The 16,993-nt window shown below is 43.9% G+C and overlaps 1 protein-coding gene across 2 annotated transcripts in view; it reads right to left on the bottom strand.

Annotated features, from left to right (window-relative positions):
• Window positions 1-8,516: 8,516 nt before the first annotated feature.
• The window catches only part of BCL2 (BCL2 apoptosis regulator), a 168,535-nt gene continuing 160,058 nt past the window's right edge, over window positions 8,517-16,993 (bottom strand). For both annotated transcript variants that reach the window (XM_040632450.1, XM_040632451.1), the window contains one exon: window positions 8,517-11,549. In XM_040632450.1, the coding sequence (XP_040488384.1) occupies window positions 11,415-11,549 (135 nt within the window). In that variant the 3' untranslated portion in view covers window positions 8,517-11,414. The remainder of the gene's footprint in view (window positions 11,550-16,993) is intronic.

Genomic DNA, 16,993 nt, shown 5'->3' with positions numbered 1-16,993 from the left:
GCGGGGAGCAGTGACAGAGGGAGAAGGAGAAGCAGACTCCCCACTAAGCAGGAAGCCTGAGGTGGGACTCGATCCCAGGACCCTGGGATCATGACCTGAGCCAAAGGCAGACGCTTGACTGAGCCACCCAGGCGTCTGCCAAGTCTATCTTAAATCCCATCCACTACGCTGTCCTAAAGACAACTTTGGGCAGTTGGAAGTAGGTATAGTTCTTCCAAAGAAACTATGGCAAAGCATTTTAGAATTGCTGAACCCAAGGAGATTCTTCTAAGTCCTTTACATCAGAAAGCTCTGGAACCCCAGGGTCCCCTCTGTGTAAGCTGTCACACAGACATCTGGCCGAAGTTCTGCATTCCAGCCCCGCACAGCCATGTCCTCGGTGGTGTGGGCAGGACCACAAGTGCACTGGAGGCACTCTTTTGGTGAGGTGGCAGGGGAGACTGGAAAATGTCACCAAGCCGTGTGGCTATGAAGTGGGTGAGGACTCAGAGGATGTCATTAACGAATGGCTGGGCTGCTGCCAGGGTTTTGGATGACTCCGGTGACCTCATTTGATCATTTGCTGATCATTCGTGTCGATCCCCTCGTAGATTTCTGCCATCTTCCTTGGCTTGGTTTTGCATCAAGAGACTGAATATCTAATTGGACAATGGCCAGACCACATATAAACATTGAACTTTGACCCCCAATCTACAGCAACCAGCCCAGGAAACCAGCCTATAGAGTAACCAGGCCAGGAAGTTGGCCTGTTCTGTATAAATCGCAGCGTAGGAAGTCAGACTTCTGTCTCTAGTAACAATCCAGGAAACAATAACCTCCGAAACAATTGGCCCCAGATGGCCAGGACCTGATTAATAACTGTCAGCTTCCCGGATATTTGTCCCCACCTCCAACTTAGGACTGGCCAGAGAAAGCCAAATGTGCTCCCTAAGTGATCACATAGGATGCTCACTTCCAGTTGGCCCTCCTATGGCTTCCCCGCGCCAACAGCCTCCAGTAGGGGCATACCCAAAGCCTTCCTTTTTTTCACTGTAAAGATTTCCCTCTGCTTGCCTTTGAGTCTCTGCCAAATGCAAGTGATGGTGGCTGACTTCCTTGCTATATATAGTGGGCTCTGAATAAATAGCTTTTGCTTGTTCTCATTTGGTTGGTCTTTGTTTATCTCCACATGTCATATGACTGGCAAGTATGGATTTTGGGGTGAATACATGCTCTATGCTCCTGGACAAGGGCAAACTGATCACATGTGGTTGGCTCAGCGTGACAACTGTGGCCTCATGAAGCCCAAGACCCCTCTCGGTTTCTGTCTTTGTGGACTATGCATGGCTTCGCCAGGAGTAGCAGGTGGGTGTGATGAAATAGTTCTGTCTGAACTTGAATTAGTTACGGTACCATTGGGTGGAACATAAAAGAAGTAATTAGTGAAGGCAAATGGGAAAAGTCCCAAATTGGAATTTCATTTTTAAGTAACACTTGGGAAAGAACAATTTAGGAATGAAGACAACATATTTCCCTAGTCCCCTGCACACAGCTCATTTTATAGAAAACAATGAGAAGGTAGGTTTTAAGTGGTGTCATAGGGAACGTTAGAAGCTAATGTTACTAATCTAAAAGCTATCAGGGCAAGGAAATATCCAGGTGGTTATGGGATAGAGATGTTGCGGGAACTCTCTATAGACATCTCAAATTGTTGGTCTTTGAAAATAAGGTCCATGTGCAATGTTCTCTGCAGTGTCATTGTCAAGATTGTTACTAAGTTTATAGCTAGGCGTTATCGAGATGGATTCTCATGATTATGTAACTGGCTCCAAGGACCACAGTTGATTATTATCCTGGGGGTCATTTATCATCCTCTGTGTGTCTGTGTGTGTGTGTGTGTGTAAATAAAAATGGAAAGTCAAGGTTTGGTAATGATTAAGAAAATTGTTGACATTGTGGTTAATTGCAGGAATTTGCTTCTTTGATTCAGTTTCTTAATTTTTTTTTCAGTTTCTTAATGTAAATGGCTACTCCATCCTTGTAGATATTGTGTGTTTACCATTTTCTGTGGCTACACAGCTTTTAATGGTTTGGCATAATAAACAGTTATTTTCCATTTCACATGCCATCACTACCCTTCACGTCCACCATTTTGATCTCCCTCCCTCACTGTCTCAGGAGGCTGGTAGGACACAGTAGAACAAAGGATACACCCCATTGAGTGGGGGAGAAACTTAAGACTCAAAGAGGCAGAATGCTGTACCCAAGCTTATGCTTTTAGCAAGCCAGAATTCAGGCCCAGACACCAAGCATTCGAAGCCCGCCGATAGGGCTCGCAATACTTTCATTGAACATGGTGCAATCTAGTTTCCCCTTTCAACTGACAGCAAATGTTTCAAAACCAAGAACGCTTTTACGTAAGTCTGGATTTCAGACACTGCATATAAAAAAAGAGTCAAAATGACCTCAGTAGTTTTTTGTATGGATTAGAGGTTGGCCTGATATATTGTGTTCAATAGAATAGATTGTTAAGATTAATTTCATGTATGATTTTAATTTTTAATGTCACTACTAGAAAATGAAAAATCGCATCTGTGGCTTGCATTTGATTCCTACTGAACAGCACTGGTCCAGAAGTTTTCCCTTTGGATAAGACAGTCACTCGGTAGGTGAGGGTAAGTGGGGCCAGGAGTCCAGCTGTGAGTAAAACAGGACAGAGACTCTTGCAGCAAAGGTCCAGAGGACAGCTGGTCCATCGTGCCCTAGGGAACAGGGCCCTTCTTATGCAAGACATTAAAAAAGCAGCAAGAGTTCCATGTGACAATTTCAAAGGAAACATTTTCATTTCTGCAACCTAGTTCTTTCCTAAACTCCGCCCAAGGCAAAATGGATTATTGCTTCCTGGAAATGGAACCAGGGGACTTGAAAGTGTTTCATATTAAAAACAGAAAAGCCCAAGAAGAAGAAAAATAATTACATTTCTAAAAGCTTTTAGAACAAATGCTTGCTTGTGAGAAATAATTTTCCTATAAATATTTTATTCCTCCTTTTCTTTCTTTTGCTCCCCAGCTGAGGAGTTCCACATGGATATAGGAGGTGATGGGCCCCTTGGGAGGGTAGATCAAAGCCAGTCTGGGTCTACTTTCCACTGAGTTTGACGTAGTCTTTGCCCGCCTGCCTGAGATGAAATGGGTCCAAAACTTGGAAAAACACAGAAAGAATGCAGAGAAAAATCCATAGCTACATAAGTATGGAAGCCAGTTGTTTCAGAGAAAGATCCAAGGCTCAGCTAGAAAAAGAGAAATACTCATTATCTGTGGGAACCTGCCCCTAACAACCCATTTTGAAAGACAACACGTAGTCATGTAAATAGCAAGTTACTCCTGACTGATGCCAAAGATGCGTCTGGAAAACAATGAGCCTATTAAACGGGATTTGATAAATATTATTAAAAAGGAAAAAAAACCCAAATAGACAAAACACGAGAGTGAGATTCCCTGAGGCTAAAGACTGGATCTTAATCATTTCTAAAGCCTAGAGCCCAGCCCTGCACCTGTGCTTGGAGTGGAGTGCCACAAATATTTGTTGGATGCCTGGATCCATTAATCAACCCATCCAAAGAGCACTGAGTGGGAATGATGTGCCAAGGTGCTTAGCATGGAAAACTGGGAAATGATAATACCACTGAGAGCAAAGGAGAAGCTGTGGAAAGACCTAGTCTTGGGACTAGATTATACGTTAGATTTGGCTGATGTGTTGAGGTGATGGTAAATATCCAGTTGCCCATAGATAGCAGGTAGCTGAAAAGAGAGATTGAAGGTTATCTCTGATGATCAGCAGCATCTAGTCAGCTCCTAGCTAAGGAACCATGATCATATTTGATGTAATCTTACAAAGAGATGTCACGATACATGGAGCGTGTCCATGCGGGGACATGGATATACTTTGCTGACTTTGCATTCAGGGGTCTGACCTGCAGCAAGGGTAGACTTCTTCTGTGTTACTGCTGCTGGGAGACAATCACCATGGGTTTCTCATGCTTCTGCCCTTGGTGCAAACAAGGCACTGACCGCTCTTCCTTCCAGACTTCCCGAGGCTGGCTGTATAGCAAAGACAGACACCGTGCCTTCTTCCGGAGCAAAGGGCAGACGTGCTTACTGCTCATTGTAAATGATTCGAGTTGCCTAAATTCCTAAACTCAGAGTTCCTCTCCTGTATCACAATTCGCTATGTGTGCAGATGTCTTCTGGTCCTTTTCACAGAGTCTTGTGAGAATGGGTGCTTGGGGACCAGGCTGAAAAATGCTGATATTTTGTCTACTGCAAGGGCTGTGAGTAATAATCTGTCCTTTGTCTCTGACTCGGGAATCTCCTGTTTTCAACCAGCATCCATTAAGTGGTGGCAGGCCGACTTGTTAGCTTTCAAGTAGGGAAAAAAAATCTCAGGCTCTTTTTTGACACGCCCTCTTAGAGATTCGCACTCTGGGTCCAAGGACGAACTAAAGGAGACGCTGAAAGGAGGCTGTAATTAAAGGCAACTCAGAGAGTTCTTCCCTAGGGGGTAAGAAAAGAGAGAGGAACAGAACACGGCCTGACTGCTTTGGGGCATGCCTCTCATTATGGATGTGGGCTCCGCGCTTTCCGCAGCATAAATTACGGATGGCAGAAGAGCATGCAACCAAGAACACACGGAGAATTAAGCAGGGTCAGGTGGGCAATGTGGCTGCAAAACAAACTCCACCCAAGTAAAGGAATTTTAACATAAATTTGCAACGAAAAGAACATATTTAAAATTGATTAGCCTCTCATACTTTTTTAGACAAAAGTAAGCCAGTGCGTTTAAATGAGTTTTTGTGACCTTAAGGTTTTATTGTTATTATTTTTTGTTCCTGGAATGAATACTGATTGCAATTATTATTATTCATTTACCTACTTTCTTGGTGCTGACAGAAAGATTTACTTCCATACAAAAGTCCCGGCTGGGCCCTGGAGGGAGGGAGTGCATCTTCCGCTCCTCTTCCCACCCTTTTCCTCTAGGGAGCACTCAGTAGAGCCCAGAGAACTTGCCGAGAGGTGTCTTCTGACAAGTTGCTGGTGTGCCACTAGAAGAAGTTTTTTAAAGACAAGTTCCGCCCTCGTACATGTTTACGTTGACATTTAATTTTTAAAATTTAAATGTAAACAGTTGCAAAGGATTTAATTTCCAATGTGTTGTTAATAGTATGAGAAAGAAAAGTGTCTCAAAATGGCCTATGGTAGAACATTTTTGTATGATGCAATTTACAGCCCCATCCGTGAAGTCATTATGATTCCGGATAAAATGCTTGAGTAATTTCTGGATAGACTTTAATGGGATTAAGGAATCCTGAGAAGTTAGTGTTCCCCACTCAGCTATCTTAAGACATGTCAATCAGAGTTTGGTCATTTTTTGGTGATGGCACATTTCTTGCTTTAGATAAAGGTCTCTTCCGAGAGAGAATCCCTGATTTGAAGCCAATTTTTTAAAAAAGATTTTATTTATTTATTTGAGAGAGAGAGAGAGTATGCAATCACACACAGGCAGAGGGAGGGGCAGAGGGAGAAGGAGAAGCAGACTCCCCACTGAGCAGGGAGCCTGATGTGGGGCTCCATCCCAGGACCCTGAGACTATGACCTGAGCCAAAGGCAGATGCCCAACTGACTGAGCCACCCAGGTGCCCTCGAAAGCCAAGTTGAAATAGAATTTTGACGACAGGCTTGTCTGAAAAGTTATTTTAACAGTTGACATTTAAAAATAAATTTATTTTATAGACCTGGAATCTAAATACCATAATGACTTGAAACTCAGCATCATCTACATGAAAAAATACAGGGACGAGTTATTTTTTTGACACCTGGAAATTTTACATCGTTCCTTTTCTTTCCAAAATTCATATTTCTACCCTCCATTTTATCCTAATGTGATATTTGTGGGTTGTTTTGTTTTGTTTTTGAGAGAGAGAGAGAGAGGAGGGGCAGAAGGAGAGGGAAANAAGAGTATCTTCAGCAGGCTCCACTCCCAGCACAGAGCTGAAATCAAGAGTCAGATGCTTAACCAACTAAGCCACCCAGGTGCTCCCCCAATGTGGTATTTCTTAAAACTAAAAGTTTAAAATTAATTAACTGCTCATAATTTTCTACCACCAAAGTAAGTCTATGAATTTTTGTGATATAGGCTTTACTTTTTGTTCCTGGGTTGAGTAATTATCACAATTATTATTATTATTACCCAATTTTTAAAAAAAGATTTTATTTATTTGAGAGAGAGAGAGAGACAGAGGGAAAGCATAGTGGGAGAGTGAGAGGGAGAAGCCCTCCCCCTCCCCCCCACTGAGCAGGGAGCCCGATGCGGGACTCGATCCCAGGACCTGAGATCCTGACCCAAGCTGAAGGCAGATGCTTAACTGACTGAGCCACCTAGGTGCCCTTATTACCCAATTGTTAAAGACGTGCAAATACGCTATAAATTTTGATAATTATTAAATATAAAAAATTGATTTTAATGGAAATGTACCTCTGACTGAGATGAATGGGGCTGGATTATTCCCTTCCACTTTCCCCCTGCCAAGATAAATAGAAATTACCTATTACTAGAAAAAGCTAGAGTCACCATTGAGTCTAGTCTTGCTTTTTGTTCTTATGGATGTAAGCTCTGAGCAGTGTTGTTCACCTAACAACATTTGGTATACTGAACAACCTTGTCATCAATAGGATACTGGCTTTATTTTTCAGGGGTTGTCCTTATGAATTGGTACAATACCATTCATACTCCATTGGTTTTCTTCATGCCCAGTGAGATGCATATTTCACAGCTGTCCAAAGTCTGTCCTATGAGCACAGTCGTGAACAGAGTAATTATTTGGGTAAGGATAAGGGACTTGAATCACCACTTACCTAATTCAGTTTCACACTTTTTTTCCCCTTGTATTCTGCATAATAAATATTTAGAAACAGATGTCCCTACCAACCAGAAGTTTTCATTAAGTCTCCTGTTGCTTAAAACTGCAGATTTGTTGTGTAAATAGCCATTAGAGGTATCCAGGCTTGAAATATATACCACCGATAGTAAACGTTTAAAAGAGAGCTGGGGGGCGCCTGGGTGGCTCAGTTGATTAAGCATCTGACTCTTGATTTTGGCTCAGGTCCTGATCTCAGGGTCGTGAGACTGAGCCCTGCCTGCATCAGGCTCTGTGTCGGGCGTGGAGCCTGCTTAAGATTCTTTCTCTCTTTCTCTCCCTCTCTCTAAAATAAAATAAAATAAAATAAAATAAAATAAAATAAAGATGGCTTTAAAAAAAGAGAGAGCTGGACTTCGACACTCTAATGTCTCTAGAATCTACACATACTGCAGAACTTAAAAATATTTCTCGTTTATTGCGGAAGGTCCTTCACAGAGGCATCACACAGCCTCTCGTAAAGATCCCATTTGCTTTCATTTCATACCTCACAGTCCTGGCTTTTCTGAAAACCTCCTCATCCAGTCTTGGGAATGTTTTGCTCCTCTGAAAATTCTTCCTCCCTCCCATCTCCGCAACAAATGTCCTTTGTCCCATAATAATTAAAAAAAAAAAAAAATCCCTGAAAGATCCAAATTGACTGACAATAAAGATCTGATTGGAACCTTCATAAGCCTGACAATGCAGAATTGTATTTCTTAAAAAGTGTGTAACCACATTTGTCTGGGCTGCAAAAGACACCACAGAATAAGATCAGAATAGAATTTCAACTGACTCCCTAATTTCCTTAGAATGGCTTATATTTCAAGCCCTTCCTGTTTTTTTCTGATAGAGTAGGTGTACATTACTAACTATAAGTGATAAGAAAGCATAAAAACAGCTCCTGCCCTAAAAGTACAATTGAAATTAGCAATGAAGTTCACATTCATAAATTAGTCATTTTAGCCTAAGTTGAATTGTAGAGCAGACTACTTATTTACCTTTAATCCTGATTATTATAACCCCTCTTGATTTATAATCACTTCCTAATTTCCCATATTGGGCCAGGCCTGGGTCCTTGGATGAGACAATAAACAGTTACTAATGAAACACAAGTCACATCTCAATGGAAGATCATATCTGAATATGCAGAGGTGAGTAGGGTGGGGCAGAGGGTGTTGGGGGTGTCTTTTTTGCTTGAACTATAGGCAAGGTGCTTCCTTAATTTGAAATGTGACTTTACTTCAAATCTTCAACTTACAAGAATTTTCAGCCACGGCAAACTCTGAGACGAACGGTGTGCTGTGCGGCATGTCATTTGTCATTCGGCTTGCCGTGAGAGCTTGGGAGGACCGAGGTGGCTCCTGGTGCTTTACTCTGTGTGGTTCTTTTTAGAGCCCTTGACCCCAATTTGGAAAATGTATGTGTTCTATTTAACCCTGACCTTGGCCCATATATCCACCATGTTGAGAGTAATGCAGGTGTGAATCTCTTCTCAACACAAAATTGGTAGGAATGGTTCTCTGCTGTCTGACCGCAAAGTAATTGACACATTGAAAGAAAGGAGGAAAAAAGGACTAGCTGAGGCTTTTATATATGTTCATTGCTTCTAACATGTTTTTTAGAACAAGAAAAATGCAACATCAACTACTCTTAGAGCGAGTGGAGTCACAATACTGTACAGTTTTGGGGGGGCCAGGTAGCCAAGCACATTTACCATGAAAACCAGACAACAATACCCCACAGCAAAAGAAAACCAGCCAGAAGTCAGGCCCCATGACCTCTTTTTATATATATACATTTTTAGAATACTCTGCTTTTGAACAATACAAACAATGACAACAACAACAAAAGACAAACAGGCTTTATATTAAAAATGTCTGTGTTCTTCATTGTTACTTCTAAAGCAGCTTGGAGGATTTTGCCACTTGGAGAGTACTGCAAATTGACTCCACTAAATGATCTTGGTAGGATAGCAGCACAGGATTTGATATTCTATACTCATCGCTTTTGACAATGTAAACCTTTCATAAAATAGTATTTTGCTTAAAAATTAGAATCATTCAAAGGTCTGATCATTCGGTTCCCTGAGGCCTGCCAGGGAGGTCTGGCTTCATACCACGGGGTTTCCTGCTTTCTCAGGGTGGGGCACAGGCGCCACTGCATTTCAAGAAGAATCTGAAGGACGGCCACGAAAAGGGCCCTGTGGAAGAAGGGCAGGAGTGCTCTAGACGGGTCTCGGTCAAAACAGACCACATAAAGCAACCCTCTGAAGGTCAAACCCTCATGGTCAGAATTTAATCCCCTGGTCATTTCCCGTCTGGATTTTCAACTGAATGAATCTCATGGGTTTAACCAAACATGTATGTCATCCTAAATAATGTGTTAGATTCTGATTTGCCCAGGGACTAGTAAACCTTCAAGGAACCGGTCAAAGGGACAACAGATACGTCCTTCACAATAAACAATTCCGTTGTAGCGCAAATGCACATAACTTGGTTGAAGCAAGGCTCCACAGTGGCCAGCATACTCCAGGGTTTTCAGGTAGCTGAGACCCGGGGCTTCTCTCACCTTCTCAGAAATGCTTTTAAAGAACTGAGACAAAAATCCCAAATAGAAAAATGATAATTTTTGCTAACGAAAAGTGTAGAGGCCATAACTAAATACAGTTTTTTAAAAAATGCTGAGATGCACGTATCTTTTTTTTAAAGCAGCTTTCAAAATATCAACCACAGCATTAAACATTGAACGTAGTAATTCCAAAGTTAATACAGATAAATGGTATATAATGCGATAATGCCACAGTTATTCCATGAATGTCTCAAAGCTGATTCTAAACTTGAAAAAAATATTTTCTAGTTTATTCGCTGGAGATTTCACTTCTTTACTACTTCTCTAGAGTTTCCACCGCTTTTTTTTTTTTTTCTTTTCTAATGCCCCAGGATGTACAGATAATTCCCACATTCCACACCTGGAACTTTCCCCCCGCCCCTCTGTCATGTTTTCCAAAAACAAAACAAAACAAAACTACAATGGCAAGGTAATGTTTTACATTGTAATTCCAGAGACATAGGTCAATTAATCCATGACACCTCATTTCAACGCTTCCTTTCGGATTTACGACTTTCCCCAAAGTCATTTAAAGCCTCGCTTTCAATTGCGCAGACAGGCGGGCGGCTGCGCAGCCAGCGCGCATGTGCCACGGCCACACCGTGCACGGGTTGCACGTGTCTCCTTCCCTCCGTTTCCTCCCGGCGAAGGCGACACCACCTCCCTCTGCAGGGGAAGGCGCAGTGCCTCTGTTTCCTTCCCTCCACAGTGATAAACGTCTTAAGAGCCTTGGCTTCCAGGTTCCACACTCCATGAGGGAAGGGGCCCGACTAGAGGGCCCAGGGTAACAGGCCCAGGACTGTTCTTTCTTGACAGTGGGATTCTGAGCTCTGTCAGCTTCCAGACATTCGGAGACCACACTGCTCTGTTCAAAACCCTACGAGCAGGCCAGCGAGTGCCCAGGCTCAGTTCCAGGACGAGGCCTCCGAGCTGGGGCAAGGCAGGACTTCAGACTGTGGTCTCTTAGGGAAACGCAGGCACTTGTGGCGGCCTGATGCTTCTGGATAAGTCACCAAAATGTTCACTTCCTCGCATTCTGGAGGATTCTGTTTCGTACACAGACAGAGCCAGTATCTGGGGGAGAGTGTATCCAAAATGTATGAGTATACACATCAGGGCTTTAAGGTACTGGATGCTATTGGATAAATTGCTAGAATGCTTCTCGGCACAATTGGTAGCTTAAAAAAATACTTTCCTATGGTTTAACGGCATTTTCCCCATCACTGTCCTTCGGTGTGGGAATCCTGGTGGACACCAAGTCCATCTGAAGTTCCCCAGTTTTTTCCCTTCCAACCGGGTATGTACCATGCGAGCCAAATGCTAAGTGTGTCTTCTTCAGGCCAGGGAAGAATGGACTTCCCACCGAGCACCTTCCCTCTCTTCATATCGCAGCCCCCAGGGCAGAAAAATGCAAGGAAAATGAACACCTTCTTCCTAACCTCCAGCAGCCAGACACCCGGCTTCTGGAACAGTCAAGTCCTTTGTCAGTCAGTTTGTTTGCTCTTCAGATGGTGAGTCAGTCCAGCCAGCAACATGGAAACAAATCCGTGTTTATAGGCACAGGAGATCCAGGTGGCGCTGCACAGGTGGGGCTCGGCAGTTAGTGGCAGGGTTTCCAAAGACAGGAGGTTCAATGGGACTGTCTTAAATAAATAAATCTTTTTTTTTTCTTGATAATGTAAAAAATAAATGGTATTTCCCTTTGGCAGTAAATAGCTGATTCGACACTGAGCCTGAAAGCTGTTTTTATTTTGTTTTAGGTTTTGTTTTTAAGAGACCACAGCTTTGTTTCATGGTACATTGCTGGCAATGCATATATTTCTACTGCTTTAGTGAACCTTTTGCATATTTGTGTGTGGCAGGCCTACTGACTTCACTTGTGGCCCAGGTAGGCACCCAGGGTGATGCAAGCTCCCACCAGGGCCAGACTGAGCAGGGCCTTCAGAGACAGCCAGGAGAAGTCAAACAGAGGCTGCATGCTGGGGCCGTACAACTCCACAAAGGCATCCTGCGGGGGGAGAGAGGGGGAGAAAAAGAAAGAATTAGAGAGAGCACAGGATGCCAGCCTACAGGGAGGGAAGCATCCAGCCCGGAGACCTGGGCGCCTTCCACAGGGCATGGGGAAAAGTAAAACGCTCTTCTGGGGCAGTGATTCGGACCCACTTTTTAAACTCTCATTCAAGAAGTATTCCTCGAGATCCTATTGATGGGCTGGGTACCGCAGAGACACAGCAGTGAGTGAAGTAGACTAAAAGTTCCTACTTCACCAAGTTTTTATCTCGTTGCAGGCCATAAATGGTAAACCAAATAAATATATCATAGAGTGTGCCAGAGAGTGCTAAGTGCTAAGGAGAAAAATAAAACAGCAAAGGCAGTTAGAAAATACTGGAGGCTAGGCTTTGTAATTTTAGCTAGCATGGCCATTCTTAAAAATAATAAGAAACAGTAGGTACAAGTATGTTCCTTTATGGAACGCTTGCTATATGCCGGGTGCTTGTAATAAATGCCTCAAATGCGTTATTTTATTTATTCTTCATACCAATATTGTGGAGTCATTTTATTTGCTTCTGCTCTATAGAGAAAAAAAAACTGGGGAGAAAGACAGAGGCTAAGGGATTTGTCTAATCAATAGCAGCGTCAGGATTCGAACCCAGATCCAAACCAGTGCTCTTCAGTCGCTAATGCCCTTCCACGGCTCACGGCAGCTCTGTGAGAGTGCTTGGTTTGTCCAGGATGCTGGTGCGGCTCACACAAGCCGGGTGGCCTCCCCTGGTGGCATGCCTAGCCTCTGAAGTCAACAACAGGGTTCTCCCTGGGTAAAAACGTTGTCTCAGGGTTTCTTCCGGGAGTGGCCAGGCTGGATGACCACAACCCTGCATTTAACTCAAGTTGTGAACTTCACAAAGCATGTGGTCACTTATGGTTAGTTACGTGTCACTGGACACACAGGGACCCAAGGAAGGAAGACGGCTCCTCTCATCCTTTCCTATTGCTGCCTCGAAGTCAGGTCTGCAGGTTTACGATGGGAGTCCTGGCCAAGTTCTTTGGATTGTTTCAGGTTGGACTGAATTGGATTGGATCGAATGCTCGTTTCTTAGATTGGTTGGGGGACATTTGTTGGATCCAACGAGTAGCTGGATAATTCTCTAAGTATGTCTGAATATATAAACCAGTAAATGAAATTCTTTTTGCTTGGCATGATTTATTCAGGGATGAAGAGAACAAGACACACTTCCACATTACTCCCAACAATGTGGCATTGGAGCGCATGATTCCATTACGTGAGACAGTGACACGCTCACACTTGTAGCATTGCTGTGTGGAGGTGGTTCTGACAATGGTCAGTGTTTTTGTCTATTTAAGGCAAGTGCTGCACGGAGGGACCAGGGATCAGCTTTGTCTCTCTGGTGCTGTTCGTGGTTTTGGGACATGTAGCCGTTTAATACATACCTGTTCAATGGGTACTTAAAATTTTCTGAATTCAGTCATTGGTTTAGATTCTGTCTTTGGCCTAATGCTCCACGACATGCTTATCTGCCTGTTTGAAATGATTCCTTCTATACATAACAACCTCTGGGAATCTTAGGAGTGGTCTTGAAGGTGAGAGCTCAAGGCATCATTAGGGTAACTTCTCATGTTACTAAATATAGATCTACACGCTCATTTTCATGACTGTTTAGTACTCCATTTCATATATTCTGTCCTCGATTTAACCAAATCTTTCTTTTTGAAACTTTTGCTGTCATAAATAATATTATGACACATTTGTGTACATGAATTCCTGTCCACTGGCCAAGTTGCTTTTTGGGGACAGATTCCTAGAAATGAACCCAGCTGATCAGTCATCACAATTGCTCCCGACTGTCACAAAAGGTTTGTGATGAGGTATTCTCATTCTCTCACTAGTTGCCCTTGACCAGTGACACCTTGTACAAAAGTCAGACAAGGGTTCAGGGCAGTGGTTCTCACTGGGGGCAATCTTGGCCCCAGGGGACATTTGGCAATGTCTGGAAACATTTTTGGCAGGGGTGCTGCTGGCCTCTAATGGGTAGAGGCCAGGGACACTGTTTGATATCCCACAATGCACAGGACGGTCCCCAGCCCAAAGTGCCAGCAGAGGTGAGGCTGAGAAACCGTGTGAAGAAAGGTTTAGGAAAAACTCTGATCACAGACCACAGAAAACCTAATGGTCCATCTTGTGTGTCAACAGCTTTGGTCAGATTAACACAAGATGAGTTAGTTAGCCTGGGCAAGTAACTGCTCCCTGGCAAGTGGGTGCCCTGGGCTCGCAGACGCGCTACGTTAACTTTTACCAGGAGAGGGCGCAAGGGGTTTCTTCTTTTTTAATCTATTGTTGACATTTTCTAAATTTGAGCCTTAGGAAAGCAAGGCAATAGACACAAATGAAATATGCGTGCAGTGTTCTCAGCACAAAGCTGAGGTAACAATCCTGATTGCTTGTCAAGGAACATACCTTCCCTATATATAATCAGGGATAAATGGGGCAGAAAGGGGTCAGGACAGATTTATGAGCAGGAGAAACTCTGCTTCTTGTAAAGTGCATCCCAGGATCCCACAGACGCAGCTGCAAACAGCTAAGAGCCCACCCTTCCAGGCTGCTCTCTCTGAGGGATGGGCGGGCCTGAACCTCCCACAGCAGCCAATGCCCGGAATCCTTCAGGACCCAGGCCCTGCACTGTATGCAGTGTGGCCCGACATGGAGAGGGTCGATGGGCGGGTCCTGCCTTCCCTTAGTTACCATGGGGTTTTCTGTGGCAGAACGGAAAACAGACTAAGCCCCTTGCCATCTGACCTTTCTGGCCATGGAGCCATCCTGAGAAAGTGGGGGAAGCGGGGACAAACTGGGGCTGGCATTTCCTCCCTGTTCGCCTGGGGCACGACACCAATACTAGGGGGCAGAGGAAATGCCTCTCCAAATATCCCTACCTCTCTGGGGCTGAACGAGTCCCTCTCCCGACCACCATCCCCTCACGTAAGTAGCTGTGCTCCTAAGGGACCTAATGGGCCGTTTCTGATATGCATTAAAAAGAAAAATATCATTTCTAGAGTGAGATGAGCTAAAGTAGCATCTCCTGACCCAAAGAATGAGCACAGAGTTGCTGACGAAGCCCCAGGGTCTGGGGATAGCTCTCGACTTACGGAAGGAGGTCTGAGTGAAATCCCAGTTTTGACATTTTATTGCTTCTAAACTTGAACAAATTATCTAACCCTGAGCCTCATTTATTTCACCCATAAAATGGCTTCTGTGAAGATTAACATGGGCAACTCAGAGCCCTTTGTAAACGTGGCCTCGAATGTGAACTAGTGGACATATTAACTTTTTTGCTAGTCTGCCCTCTTGCATCCTTGCTCCATCCCTCCTACACCTGCCCTGCCCTCTGGAGGGCCTACCGAGTCTGCTCTTTCACAGGAGTTCCCCCAAAGGAGTCCGCTTTTGGTTCTGAAGATGCCTGGTCATCGCTATAGAAGTTATGAGTTAAAACATGCAAATATACATGTGACATGTTCTGGTCAAAGATGGGAAAGTGGTAACACATTGCCCATCTCTACTTCCTCAGAAATTACAAAGTCAGGTTGTAGGGCTCAGGGGTGTCATTTGACCCCCCACCCCAAGACTGAATCTGGCCCCCAAGCTTTGCCCATCCACGACTGCAAAGTGCAAAGCAGACCCTGTGGTTTCAGGACCGGAGGTCCTGAAAGCTACTTTTAGAGTGCATCTTCTTGCTTTTTCAAACATCCTGATTAGGGCAATTTCCGAAGTCTGTTTGAACAGTCTGTCATTGTTTAAGTTTGAAAGCTGTTTTAAATAAACACATGCTCATTTTATGTATTAAAAGCAACAAAGAGGGAAAAAGAAAACCTGAGCCATCATCATGTGATGCGGATAAAATCCCAGTCTGTACACTTGGAGGGCACCGCAACCCTGGCTCACGTCTGGACAGGCAGGAGCGCTGCCTGGTTCCCAGACGTGCACACTGGGTTACCAGGTGAGCGGCCTTTCTCCTTTAGCTGACCCCCCCTCAGAGTGGAGGTGGGCCGTGCCCTGGCTCTGGGTGCTCCTTTGCAGATGGCTTCTCCATGGATTGCAAATTCAGAGGCCACGGATGGTCTGAGTCTGAGTTCTACCCAGAGCTGGCCCACCAGGGCGGATGGGCAGGCTCCCGACCCCAGACCCTTGCTGCAGAGTTGGAAGTAAGCCAGGGAGGTGCAGACGGGAACAGACCATACTCAAGACTCCCAAGCAGCAGGGAGCAGCAAAAGTGTCCTCAGCCTCACTGCAGTTTGGTTGTGGGACCTCTCCCATCCGATTCTCTCTCTCTCTTTCTGTCTTATACACACACACCTCTCCCTTGAGGGAACTTGCTCTCCAAAATTTTCTTTTTCCCTCCAGTATCCTTCAAGAAGTTTCATTTAAACCTGATTCCAAATAGAATGAGATTAAAAAACAAATGAGTCAGATTGGCAAAAACTGAAAAGAATACTGAGTTCTGCCGAAAAGAATGGGGTGGAGATTGGGGGTGGGAGCCCCAGATATTCTCAATTGATGGACTCCCAGGTAAAGATAAATTGTATTTGCATTTGGCAATGCATATCAGAGGCTTTAAAAATACTATCCTTTTGTTAGGAATTCCACTCCTAGTTATTTATCTTGAAAAAATAATAAAATGCACAGGTTGGTTTTAATAGTTAAAACATGAAGAGGACTGAAATGTCTGAAAATACAATTGGTTAGGTAAACTCATGGCGCATTGATACAATGGAATGGAGTTCAGCCACTAAAAATTGTACCCTCTATTTACTGGCAAGGAAACATGTTCCTAACATAGTTCTGAGTAAAACAGGTAACAGCTAAACCAGTGTCAGCAAGGTCGGGCCTCTGACTCATGGTGGTTCACAGATCTCCTTAAACACTGGGAAAACTAAATATGGCTTGGTTGGATATAAACAAATTAGAAATTCAGCTACATTCCACAATCTCTGAGATGAATGTAGATATTGACATTATACAGTCATGGGAGATCCTAAGGGGAAAAGCCAACCTGCCCTCAACAGACACACAATCCAGTGAGAGATAATGTCTCTCATTTGAAACCAACACATGCTGCCATTTTGTATCCTGCACAGGGCAGAAGATCCTGTCAGCAGTAAGAGGAAAGTAAAAAGAAAACCAGATAGTGCCAACAGGAAATCGAACACTGCTATAGAATGTCTTTGATATTTTCTATTTTTCATAGCTTTATAATACTGTCTCTGTGGGTCACCCCCTTTGTGACAACCTGAAGGTTAGGGAAGGAAAAGAAAAAGAAAAAGGTGAACCCTAATAACGGCAAAAACTTGGGCTGAAAGGAACAGACCTGCACCAGTATAATAATGCCCAGTAAAGACGTCAGCCCTTTTTGTAGTATTTTGAGGCAAATGAAACCTAGACAA

This window comes from Ursus maritimus, unplaced genomic scaffold (assembly GCF_017311325.1).
Source record: "Ursus maritimus isolate PB19 unplaced genomic scaffold, ASM1731132v1 scaffold_18, whole genome shotgun sequence".
In the NCBI taxonomy this organism is placed as follows: domain Eukaryota; kingdom Metazoa; phylum Chordata; class Mammalia; order Carnivora; family Ursidae; genus Ursus; species Ursus maritimus.
Note: the sequence above shows the minus strand (reverse complement) of the source record. Positions and strands in the feature narration are given on the sequence as shown.